The sequence below is a fragment of the Crassostrea angulata genome, chromosome 6, assembly GCF_025612915.1.
Source record: "Crassostrea angulata isolate pt1a10 chromosome 6, ASM2561291v2, whole genome shotgun sequence".
NCBI classification, from domain to species: domain Eukaryota; kingdom Metazoa; phylum Mollusca; class Bivalvia; order Ostreida; family Ostreidae; genus Magallana; species Magallana angulata.
Genome location: NC_069116.1, coordinates 4540461 through 4553795, shown reverse-complemented (window position 1 = coordinate 4553795; position 13335 = coordinate 4540461). Strand labels below are relative to the sequence as shown.

The following is a 13335-nucleotide window of genomic DNA, read 5'->3' as shown; positions in this document are numbered from 1 at the left end:
AAAGATTTACTCTATATATTCCTATGTAAAACTTCGACCCCCCATTGTGGCCCCACCCTATCCCGGGGGTCATGAATTTCACAACTTTGAATCTACACTACCTGAGGATGCTTCCACACAAGTTTCAGCTTTCCTGGCTTTCTGGTTCTTGAGAAGAAGATTTTTGAAAATTTCTCGAAATTTTTCATTTATTTCTAATTATCTCCCCTTGAAAACGGGTGTGGCCCTAAATTTTCACAACTTTGAATCCCCTTTGCCTAAGGATGATTTGTGCCAAGTTTGGTTGAAATTGGCCTAGTAGTTCTTGAGCAGATGTTGAAAATGTGAAAAGTTTACGGACGGACGGACAGACGGACAGACAGACGACAGACAAAATGTGATCAGAATAGCTCACTTGATCTTTCAGCTCAGGTGAGCTAAAAACTTTTTTACACATTCGTCCTTTGGAAAAAATTAATACTTTTGTTTTATCTATATTAACATTTAATTTCCACTCTTTACAATAACATTCAAACTCATTCAGTGCGTTCTGCAAATCATCGCCAGATTCCGCCAAGACAACAGTATCGTCTGCATAAAGAAGTACAAGAAGTTTTATATATATATATATAATTCAAAGTAGACTGTAAAAGCATGGCAACCTTCGCATGTATGGACAATTGGCTGTTCGATCCTTCTTTGTAACGTTCTATTCTAAAATTATGTAACCTTTCTCACTTGTTATATATAATTGGTAAAGCTAATTTTTTGCCTATTGTTGTTCAAGTGAGCGATGTGGCCCGTGGGCCTCTTGGTAAAAACTGTTGTTTTACCTTTAGAATGTCAACTTTAAATAAAGTGGCTGTAATTAATATTTTTTACATCGGTCATTGATGTCTTCTGTATACCTTTGTTGCATATTTGCGTGTATTATTTGTTGATTGATCGAAATAAATCTAACTGAGAGCACGAACTGACCACAGACTTCCAAGTAGACTGTAAAAGCATGGCAACCTTCGCATGTATGGACAATTGGCGGTTCCTTCTTTGTAACGTTCTAATCAAAAAATAATGTAACCTTTCTCACTTGTTATATATAATTGGTAAAATGATCCAAAGGTAGATGTAATATAAACTTTAATGCTTCACTCGGGCTATGAACGAAGTTAGCATCGCAAAAAAATAAAATAATGTTATTGAACAAGTATTGTTTGGTGGCTTCAATACGTTTTTGTTAGAAGGTTGTTTTAAAATTAGGCGAAAATTCTTGACAAAAAAGGGAGATGCTATTGCAAACATGTTAATGTGTTTTGCCAGTTCTGATCAAAACCTCAGTATGATACAATTTGAATGAGTATCTGTTTGATACATTTCCAAAGTTTGCAAAAACAACATGTATAATAAATAAACAATATGAGGGTATCCATGTGTGCATGCATGTTAAAGAGATTATCATACTATAACTATTTAGTCGATTTTGATAAACAATGGGTTTTTCATTTTTTGTTACAAAATATATAATGCTCAATATTATTATTTAAAACACAGTGTGTAAACGGTGTAATTTAAAAAAAAATGGCCCATATATGACTAATATGAACTGAAGCTCACTGTAAAAACAAATGTGCAAAGGTATAAATACTTTGCAATTGGCCTTCGTAGTTAGTTTTATGCTGGTTTTTTTTTAACTCTTATTAAATATACTGTACATTGTTTTTCTTTTTCACAAACCGTTTATTATCCAGAAGCTAAGATCATGTATATGTGCAGGTGCAAAAACACACACGAAGAAGAAGAAAAAAGTCAAATGAAAATAAAATCCCATGGTAGTGCAAATGCGGTGATAAAATTTAACTCATCGCAAGATTATTAATTCCTCGTTTCCGAACATAATGTACGTATGTCATTACGTTTACACTATTTTGTAAAATCTACTCATTATTTGGTGCCATCTCCAGACTATTCTTTAACGTCATAATAACGATGTCATTGATCGTTATTACTGTTACAATTTAAAATTCAATGAATAGCCGGGGGATCTCTGTGTGTTTGTGTGAGTATGTGCGTGCGTGTGCGAATTGATATTGATATTCAAACAAGAGGCCCATGGGGCCACATCGCTCACCTAAGCAACAATGGGCGTTCAAAAGATATTGTGCCATATGGTCCCTCGGTAGAATAACAAAAAATAAATATTGTCCAGTATTCGAATTTTAGACTTTTTTTTGCATACACGTAATCTTTGACATTGTACCTTCATGAAATACTTTTTTTTCCAGAATAAGAAAATCCTACGCTAGATATAAAACTAAACATTTGGTAGGGGTACACTGTTAAGTTGTTAACTTCCAATTCCCTATATATATTCGTTCTGCCCCCCCCCCCCCCCTTTGTAAAGCAATCAAAATATATGAGAGCATATAGGTACATTTTTTTCATCAACTACTTACTAGTTATTGTATTAAGATATGCTGGTTGTAATTTTTCGTAAATACGTATACATACCAATTCCAAAACTCTGTCTAAAGAATGTCCATAAAGCTCTGTATATGGATGACATCCATGTGTAAACAGTTCGTAAAGGAGTTGTCCAACCATGTAAACATCACTCTCCATACTGTATTTATCGTACAGGATTGACTCCGGGGCGGACCATCTTAAAGGTATCCTTGTACATTCTAAAACGTATAGAAATATGTGTCACAATTCAAAATCTTTAATCTTATTTTTTTTTTAATTCAGTATGTAATAATTAATTTACGGGTGCCTGCTACGAACTCCGAGAAATGGCCATCTGATGCAGTGGCAAGATTTGACAGATAACCGACCCTTTCTTCTTTGACGGAAAAACTTGACGCAGTAAAAGCACGATGAACTATGTCTCTGGAATGTAAAAAATTCACAGCGTTTAGAATATCAGCAACCATCGTACAAAGTTTTTCGAAAGAAATCCAGTCCTTTCCTTTTCTTTTTGACATTTTATTTTTCATGTATAAAATAGGTTACTAGTGCATTTTAAATGATTGACCAAAATATTGAATGTTAAAGTTACAAGCGAGATACAGGGGTAAGAATTGATTGTTAATTAATTAAGCTCGAGTCTTACGGTTGTTTACAAAAATTGTAATGTAGAGATTTACCATATCTTAGACAAAATGATTTGTAAAAAACAATTTAAACTAATTCAGTATCTTCATAAATACTATTATCAACAAAGAAAATTTACATTTGAATGAAACTAACACCAATACAACACATATGTAACAATGACAATATTCGAGCTTTGTTTACAAAACAAACAATTATGAACTCTGTGTCTTGCTTATAACTTGATATTTGACATTCAAATTTTGACAAAGCATTAAAAACATCTATATTTATCATTATAAGCATTGAAAACGGAAAAATAAAATTTGAAAATTTTAAGTCAAATCGTGTCCAAGTCCCTGTAAATCATGTTTCATGTACAAAGACATGAATTGAAGTCACATTGTCTAAAAGCCATTGGGTGTACATAAAGTGGATTTTCCAAATACAACAATTATGATCTGTTCTACTTTGTTCTATTTTATCAATATGTAAGTATTGTACAAACTGATGCGTGTTCAATAGAGCGAGCGCTCGCGGGGCATCGCCAAAATTCCCTATACCCGCAACACAAATTTGTTTGGCATGTGCTCGCTCTGTTGAACTCGCTTCAGGTGTGTATCGTAGCTTTTTGCATTGTCATGTCTATGAAAATAAAAGTTGGAAACACCATTTTCGTTTCTTATAAATAACTCTGATTCATTCTAGGATGATTATGTATCATCACACACACACACACACACACACACACACACACACACACACACACACACACACACACACACACACACACACATATATATATATATATATGGAAGGGTATACATGTGTACACAAATAATTGAGTACATGTTGATAAGTCTGTAATCTACTATATGTATATGTGTGTATATGTTTAATCAGTAAGTACATGTACATAGTTATGTGCATGTACATATTCAGTTAACATGTATAAGTTCACTGATGTACTAGTGTGGTCATAAATAAATATGTATATACATGTATGTTAAATGGACACATGGATGAGTTTGTAAATGTATAAATTTTACACGTTTATTATGTAAGAACATTCTTCAACTGGGTATATACATGTTTTGGTGAATCTTACTATGTACATGTTAATTGTGTTGCATTTAAAAGTTTTTTTTTGTGTTCCACGTACATGCTTTATTGTGTTGCATGAACCTGTATCGCGGATTATGTATATTTTCTGCAACTGCAATGTCGCTACCTTCATATCGCGAATTTACCAGGTATTTTATAGTTTTATATAAATAATGCCTGTTTGGGAGGGTAACTTTTGAAATTGACTACCCGAGAAAACCATTAATTGTTCAACCGACTCGAGGCGGAGGTTGACAATGGTTTTCGATGGGTGTCAATTTCAAAAGGTGCTCTCCCAAACAGGCACTATTTATTTTATTACACTGGATGTCTTAATTTTAGAGAAAATTTTACTGTTTTTATATAGAAATGAAGTTAATTCTACGGCGAACCGTACGCGCATAATTCACGCGCATGTAACAATTCGTTGTGTTACCCGTTGCCAAGTGTGTTGCTAACGCTGAGGGTAATAGAACGGATTATCAACTGCGTCTAAACCAATCAGATTTCAGTATTTAACATGAAAGTATAATGAAAAAATTTATATGTACCAAGTATTATTCCCTCTATTTCTTACGGAAAATAAACAGCCAAACTGAAATCTACACGCCCCGTTTATCGATTGGTCGAAATCTACAGCGGCTGAAACTGACAAGAATCTGACAGGACATATATCGACACGCCTTGTTTATAGTACATTACCTGTAATTTAGTGAATTTTACTTACTTTTCGTAATCAATTTATCAATTAGCTAAAAGAAAGAACCATAAAATGCTTTCTTTGATGATTCGTGCGGGTTATGAAGGTAGCGATCATTCCTGTTTTTAAAAAATGTCTACATATGTTTGTTCACTTTACTTATGTATCTATACTACTATATTAAAATAATAGACTCGAATTTTTAGTCTTTAATACCGAGAAATCGGAAGAATACTGTATTTTGTTTTATATATTTTAAACATCATTGGTACTTGAAGATTACCAATTTGTTTTTATTTTTTCTCAGTTAAGCTTCGCTAATTAATTATCAACGAAAATTCCTCAAAAAATCCCGGAAATCGCATGGATTTTTTGGATTTTACAATCTTGCGCTCGCGCAATACATTGACCTAACGGGGTCTTTAGTTTATGTTTCCACAATATCACATCTGCATGAATAAACTCAGAAATGATAAAACAAATACGGGTAAATTTTCATTGGACTTTTGCTATATATTCTGCTCATATATATTAATGATTTCTTATGAGAAAAAGTATGAAAAAAACAAATATACATGTCAACTAAATGTAAGTACTTACTTTTGTCTTCGTGATGACAATATCCGATATGCAATGTCAACCCGTGCACGCACGGGTCAAAGTCTAGTATATGTTAAACTTGTGAATCGTATTGTTCTTGGTAATAAACAATATACAATACAATTGCAGAAAAAAAATACATTTTCTGCAATGTCGCTACCTTCATATTCCGAATGAATCACCAAAGAAAGCATTTTATTGTTTAAGTGACTGTTAGATATATACTGTCTGTTTGATTCAACTCAATTTTTTCCAAAGTTTGCCGTTGAAAACAACGTGAATAACAAATGAACAAAATTAGGGTATTCATGTGTACATACATGTTAAAGAGATTATCATGCTATAACTAGCTAGTCGATTTTGATAAACTATGGGTGTTTTTTTTTGGGGGGGGGGTTGTTGATTTTTATTTTTTTTACCTAATATGTAATTCTTAACTTTGTTTTCAAAAAAAAATTGGACCATATATGACTAATATGAACTGAAGCTCACTGTAAAAACAAATGTGCAAAGGTATAAATACTTTGGCCTTCATAGTTATTTTTCGTGCTGTTTTTTACTCTTATTTAAATATAATGTACAGTATTTTCCTTTTTCACATACCGTTTATTATCCAGAAGTGTGTGCAGTGTCATGTTGTAAATTTTGTATTTACTGCCACCCGGTAAATTCAAAGTGTACAATATGACAGCAGGTGCAAAAACACACGAAGAAAAAAAAGTCAAATGAAAATAAAATCCCAAAGTAGTGCATATGCGTTGATAAAATTTATCTCATCGTGGTCAAAAGCAGAATTGTATATTAATTTGTTCAGTTCACCAACAAGTTTTAAATAGGTTACTATTAGAGTAAGGTGATTATTAATAGTTAAATCATACTTCTATATTTACATTTTCAACGGTCTTAAGCTTTATCTGTGATAACATTATACGAATCAATCTTGAAGTCAACAAATTTCATAAAAGATGAGCGAAAAAAATATGGGCGTCTTAAAGCATATAACTGAAAAACGACATTGGCTGCGTCGCACAGTATAACATAGCATGTGTTACATGAAAAATAGTGGCTTTAAAATGGGGTTTTTTTAAGTGTAGATATTGGAAATAATATAAATATAAGTAATACACAATCATTCTTTGAACATTATGAGGTGATAATTCGGTCGGAGCGTGGTCAAATCTATCATAAAGCCCTCCAGCTTTATTGGATTTGACCACGCCCCGACCAAAATTATCACCTCATAATACTAGTATTCAAAGAATGATTCCTTATTCCTAAATTAAAAACCTTACCATTATATTGTATACAATATTATCTAGTAGGTTTATTCTTGATTGCTACTTTGTTGTCGTAATTTTGGTGTGCTCCAAAACTTCAGGAACTTATAAAAGGGAACAACAAATACACAAACTGATACTTTGGATCCTTTTTGGACATATACAGTTATGGTTTTGGACTACCACATATTTGTACTACATACCGAACCTTCGGAATATAGAGGGTGATAGGACTAACGAACTTTCGCATTAATTAACCTCGACTAGTGGGCCAATGGACTAATGAACCTTCAGACTAGTGAGCTGTTGGACTGATTAAAGCCTTCGGACTAGTGGGTCTTCTGACTAATAAAAATTCGGAATATTTGGCCGTCAGACTTGTGAACTACGGACTAGTGGATGGTCAATATAATGTTCTTTTGGACTAATGAAACTTCGGAATAGTTTGTTGTCCGACTATGAACCTTTGGACAACAAAATATTGGCCAGTAGAGATTAACTCAGTTAAGTTCCAGTAATTGGGATGTTGTTACTTGTATATTGGGATCATATGAGATCAGCTACATTTTTAGATAAAACCTATTTATATCAAGTTTGTACAATAATTCAATAAATTGACTAGGATCAAATATTGAATTTTTTTATATCAGATTCTAATTTCTACCAATATTTTCAGAAACTCTGATCACTTTTACATTTTATTGTAAAACAACTTTACCATGACATCTAGTAGACGGTTTATAAGTTCTATTGTACACGTATATATTTATATATACATATATAATTAACATTGGTCAAAGATTTGTAATATTAAAAAGTATATAAAAACCAAATAAAACAAAAATCTGAACAAAAAATACAGTGTATAAATTGATAATGTGTACATACATTTATATACGCAAAATTACATTTACCTATATTTGACATTGTACAAATTAAACTTGAATCAATTCTTATTAAATTCCTTAATGAAAAGCAACAGCCGCTCTTAATGAATAAGTATATGTATATGTGAGAAAGACTATGAGTTTCTAAAATAGTGAAGCACTTTCCTAAACAGGAGTCTAGCATAGTTTACATTCCAGCACAACTTAACAATTCAATAACATGTCAGATGTCAGAGCTTGTACCTATAGATATTGTACAACACTGTAATCATTCCTAATTGATTACCTAATCAAACATTTATGTAACAACCACTGTGTGTATATTGAATAACAAATATAACAAATAAGTCATATACCTATTGATAAAAATCAACTGTCAATGTGACAAACAGAAGACAGTGACAGTCCCAGATAAAACAACTAACAACAGTCAGTATACCGAACAAAACTATCCAACCGTAAAACAGGGCACACATGTACAGGGGAGACAAATGAATCATTTTTTATGTATGCTTCGTGTGTAGATAACAATATATATATCAAAGATACAAAATAATGTATATTTACATACTAAAATGTAAAGTTTGAAAAATTCTTATTAGATAATAGTACTATGAGTTATCCTAATACAGATAGTGTTGAACATTTGACAATGTACATGACAATTATGACAAACATCGCGGTAAGACATGTATTAACTGGGACAATAAAAATTGCACATGAAATGACACAACATGAAGAAAACAGCAGTATTATTAATTAAATCAAGACGTGGTGGACAAGAAGCCACAACTCATGACTATTGCCCTTAGTTACAAGTTCCCCAGTATCACAAGTAACTCATTACAAGGCACTGCATTCATATAATGATCACAACACGGGTAGATAACCGGTTCAATGCTTTTGTTTATAATGGACAACAATTCCAAATTTCACTTGCGGTATCATGCAGAGCTCATTCTCTAGCACGATCAGAGTATTTGATTAAAGAATTTCACTGTAATGAGTATAATCTTTCTAGTACATTTCTAAGGGATTTACTTGATAACAATGTATATAAATTGAGTTCTATATGGTTTTATATGGTTGTAATTAATTTCTTACTGGTTACCGGTATATATAGAATACACATCAGACCAATGAAATATACATGATTAAGGTGACATCAAAACAGCAAAACTAAAAAAAAAAAAAATTAAATGTCTTACAAAAACTCAGTACAAATACATACAGTAAACAGCTCAACAAACTGATGCACCACTAGATATTGATCAAATATGAAGCACTGTCAACAAAGCTTCACCACAGAAAAGCATCACGGGATCGAGTTGAGGAATAGAGCTGTCTCTCTCTTCTCTCATCCTCTGCCAGAGCTTCCTCATAAGATGGTGGTGGTTCATCATAGTATGGTGGTAATTCCACAGCCATGGTATAGTTAAAAATGTCAGGGGGTAATTCATTATCCATCCCCTCGCTTGGGATGTCTCCATCATTGGACTCAAACTCAAAGTTATCGAGAGATGTGTTAGAATGTCTCTCTGTATCACTTCCTACTGGACTATCATCTTCTACGTCGTCCATTTCTTCTGCCGCTTCTGCAGTCTCAATGTTGCTATTCTGAATGTCATTAGCAGAGGTGTGTGCAAACTGGTGTAAGTGGTTTTGAAGCCAGCACTCTGATGAGAAGTTTTCTACCCGCTGTCCCATCAGAATCTCCGACTGCGACACACGGGCCAGACATTTTGGCACATGACCTCGCAGCTCCTGAGTGTGATGTAGAAATGGATTGATGGACAAATTGAAAGGCTTAACCCTGCCTGAATGGTTCACCCTGAATAATGGGTTCCATCTAAAACGGTTGCCGTCTGGAAGTGAATAATCTGCTATTCCACTGGAGTTATTATCCAGAGTACTGGAGTTATGACGTCGTCTTGATCTTCTCCAAAACCTCATGTTTTGAAGATTTGCTGATTTAATTTTTCTTAATAATCCTCCTCAGATGATTTTAGCATTACTGAAAGTAAATAGTTGATCAAATGTACTATTTCTAAAGTCCATCCAAAAATATAACACATGCACACAAATTAACAAGATTATTGAAAAATTATGATGTATTTCATTATTTATCATTATGACTATTTGAATACTGAATTTAAATAACAAACGTATAAGTTCTGATAGGGCTGTGGTCCATTCTCAGTGCCAGCTGTCATTACAGTACAAAATAGTGAAAATACCAATTTCAAAATTTATTGCGCTGTAATCAAGCATGTTTAATGTCGAACTTAAACCCTTTCACAGCTTACCTGTACCGTTCCTTACATGACATCAGGCCACTTTGTAATTTCTATTTGTTTGTTTGTGGTGAGATTTTGCTTCCTGGAGAGATCCTTGGTCCCGAGAAGTTCCGAGAAGTATTACATTTTTGTTTGTCGTAAATGTTTGTATCACAAATAATCTTCCTTCCATTTGTTGTGGGTACATCTGTATATTTATCTATATCACTTGATAAAAATAAACAAGTTGATAGATAATTGCAAGCTGGTGCCTTAATTATTCCATCCAGTAATCTTTTACAACGTCCAAAAACCGCCAATGATTAGAACGACAGTGACGCGGCAAGTATAAACTTGCAGAAAAACACGAACAATATCGAAAATCCTGTATCCGTTATTCGGGATTCTCTAAATGAAACATCCATATACCTTTAACCAAATACCACGCATGTAGAATTTGCCTCCTCAGTATTTGTCGAGTTATTATAAAAGTACCTCCCATCAACGCAATGCACAATGTTTGGAAATTGCTGTATTCCCGAATTTACTCTGGTGAAATGTAAGGATCGCACTGGTGTTGTTATCCACATTTTGGTTGATTGGTAAGAGTTAACTTCTGTGATACATACCCTTTTGCAACATTTTTTTCTCTAGCCATTTGACCATGTGTTGTGGAGCGGGAGAACCGTGTTAAATGGAAAATTATTTATCCGTCTCTGTTGTCAGAGACATAAATAACTTGTTATTTTTGTCTCTGCTGTTGTCACTGGAAATATTTTCACAGAGTATCTAAATTGCCATTATTTGCTAAGATTTTGTTGCCATGATAAAAAGCAACTGTATGTATGCAAAAAAAAATGAGATATAAACAGATGGCTTGCTGTAGATCAGATTTCCAGAAATTTACATTGATCAGGATGTAGTAATTTTGCTTAGGCCTAAAAACAAATGTGTGTTTAGGGTAACACTGATGAAAAAATTAGGTTAGGTAGGTAGGTTTTTTTAGCTCAGCGAGACGAAGTCAAGGAGAGCTTATGCTATACCCTCGGCGTCGGCGGTGGCGTCGGCATCGGCGTCCGGACCTGGTTAAAGTTTTTGTTGCAGGTCCTGTATCTAAGCTATTACTTGTCCTGTCTTCACCAAACTTGCATGGATGATGCATCTGGACCTACTTATGGACTTGAAAGACTTGGATGCTGAATCTGGGTCATAAATTTCAGATGCTGGAGGAGGTTAAGGTTGTTGGACCAGGTTAAAGTTTTTGTTGCAGGTGCCCTTTGATAGCAATAACTTAGTTACTGCTGGTCCGTACTTCACCAAACTTGCATGGATGGTGTGTCTTATGATACTGATGCACCAGACAGGTTTGAGTGCTGAATCTGAGCTATAGGTTGGGGATGCTGGAGGAGGTTAAGGTTTTTGGAGCAGGTTAAAGTTTTTGTTGCAGGTGCCCATTGATAGCAATATCTAAGTTACTACTGGTCCTAACTTCACCAAACTTGTATGAATGATGCGTCTTATGATATTAATGCACCTGACAAGCTTGAATGCTGAATATGAGCAATAGGTTTCGGATGCTGGAAGAGGTTAAGGTTTTTAGAGCTGGTTAAAGTTTTTGTTGCAGTTGCCCTCTGATGATTATATCTTAGTTACTACTGGTCCTAACTTCACCAAACTTGTATGGATGGTGCGTCTTATGATACTGATGCACCTGACAAGCTTGAATGCTGAATCTGAGCAATAGGTTTCGGATGCTGGAGGAGGTTAAGGTTTTAAAAGCTGGTTAAATAAAGTTTTTGAAACAGGTGCCCTCTGATGATGATATCTTAGTTATTACTTGTCCTTACTTCACCAGACTTCCATGGATGGTGTGTCTTATGATACTGATGCACCTGACAGGCTTGAATGCTGAGTGTGAGCCATAGGTTTCGGATGCTGGATAAAGTTAAGTTTTTTGGAACAGGTCACAAGTTTAATAGATGATAGTACTATTTCAAACTTGCATAGTTGATTTAACTGTTATATGAATGAATCGCAGAGGTAACTTCAGATGCAGAGCTTGATCTTCTTTATCAAGGATGCTAAAAAATAGTTCTTAGTTATTACAGGTCCTAACTTCACCAAACTTGAATGTATGGTGTGTCTTATGATACAGATGCACCTGACAGGCATGGATGCTGAATCTGAGCTTTAAGTTACGGATGCTGGAGGAAGTAAAGGTTTTAATTGCTAGTGCCCTCTGATGATGATATCTTAGTTATTACTGGTCCAGACTTCACCAAACTTGCATGGATGATGCGTCTTATGATACCAATGCACCTGATGGGCTTGAATGCTGAATCTCAGCCATAGGTTTCGGATGCTGGATGAGGTTTAGTTTTTTGGAACAGGTCACATGTTTTATAGATGAAAGCTTGCATATTTGATTTAACTTTATTATAAATTAAACGCAGAGGTTGCTTCAGATGCAGAGCCTGATCTCCATTATCAAGGATGCTAAAGAAATCTCCTACCTCACTCAAACCAGCTTGATAGATAGATGTGTTTGTTGATAAATGATATAACATGATTCCTATGATATTGTATGATATGAAACAATATTGTTTGATATGATATAATATGATATCATATGTTATATTATAAAAAGTTATACGATATGATATGATATTCTATCAATTTTTTTGATATTTTATGATATGATATTGTATCATGATATTGTTATGTATAGTATTGTATATTATGATACGATATTGTATAATATTATATTGTATTTTTAATATATTATTTTATCACATGGTACAATTACATAAGATATTGCAAAATATTATATTGTATCCTATGATACAATATTGTATATTCTATAATATTGTATCATACAATATTGTATAATATGATATTGGTTTCAGTAATATAGAATTACGTCACATGAAATTGTTTTATATGATATTGTAATATTATATAATATTGTATCATACGATATTGTATGATATGATATTGGTTTATATAATATATTATCATATCACATGAAATTGTATTATATGATATTGTAATATATATTATTGTGTCATATGATACTTTATGTATAATATAATAATGTATTTTATAATATTTTACTTTATCACATAATATTGTATCATTTGATAAGATACAATTTTGGAATCAAATTATATTGTATTATATGATATAATATCATATAATGTATCAAATATGTTTCAGTGTCACTCAATACAATATCATACTATATTATACAATATTATATCATGTTTCAATGTTATGATGTATTATGTAATATGATATTGTAATATAATACTATATTGTATTATATTTTATGATATTGTATTATGTGATCAAATACAATTAGGTATAACACAATACAATGTCATATCATACGTTACAATATCATATCTCATTATTGTTTATTACGG

General features: G+C 33.1%; 2 protein-coding genes across 2 annotated transcripts in view; one reads left to right on the top strand and one right to left on the bottom strand.

Moving 5' to 3' along the window:
• Positions 1-7432: 7432 nt before the first annotated feature.
• LOC128190655 (uncharacterized) lies at positions 7433-10079 on the bottom strand. The gene is made up of 2 exons (XM_052862773.1): positions 9941-10079; positions 7433-9648 (listed from the first exon to the last, which is right to left on the bottom strand). Exon 2 carries the CDS (start codon positions 9585-9587, stop codon positions 8934-8936), a length of 654 nt encoding a protein of 217 aa, XP_052718733.1. The 5' UTR covers positions 9588-9648; positions 9941-10079; the 3' UTR covers positions 7433-8933.
• A 135-nt stretch (positions 10080-10214) lies between these two features.
• The window catches only part of LOC128190653 (leucine-rich repeat and coiled-coil domain-containing protein 1-like), an 83397-nt gene continuing 80276 nt past the window's right edge, over positions 10215-13335 (top strand). The window contains exon 1 of the mRNA XM_052862771.1: positions 10215-10512. The gene's annotated coding sequence lies outside the window, so the exon portion shown is untranslated. The remainder of the gene's footprint in view (positions 10513-13335) is intronic.

Excerpts from the sequence above, each read along its gene's own strand:
- LOC128190655 (XM_052862773.1), bottom strand. The coding sequence starts at position 9,587 with ATGAGGTTTTGGAGAAGATCAAGACGACGTCATAACTCCAGTACTCTG.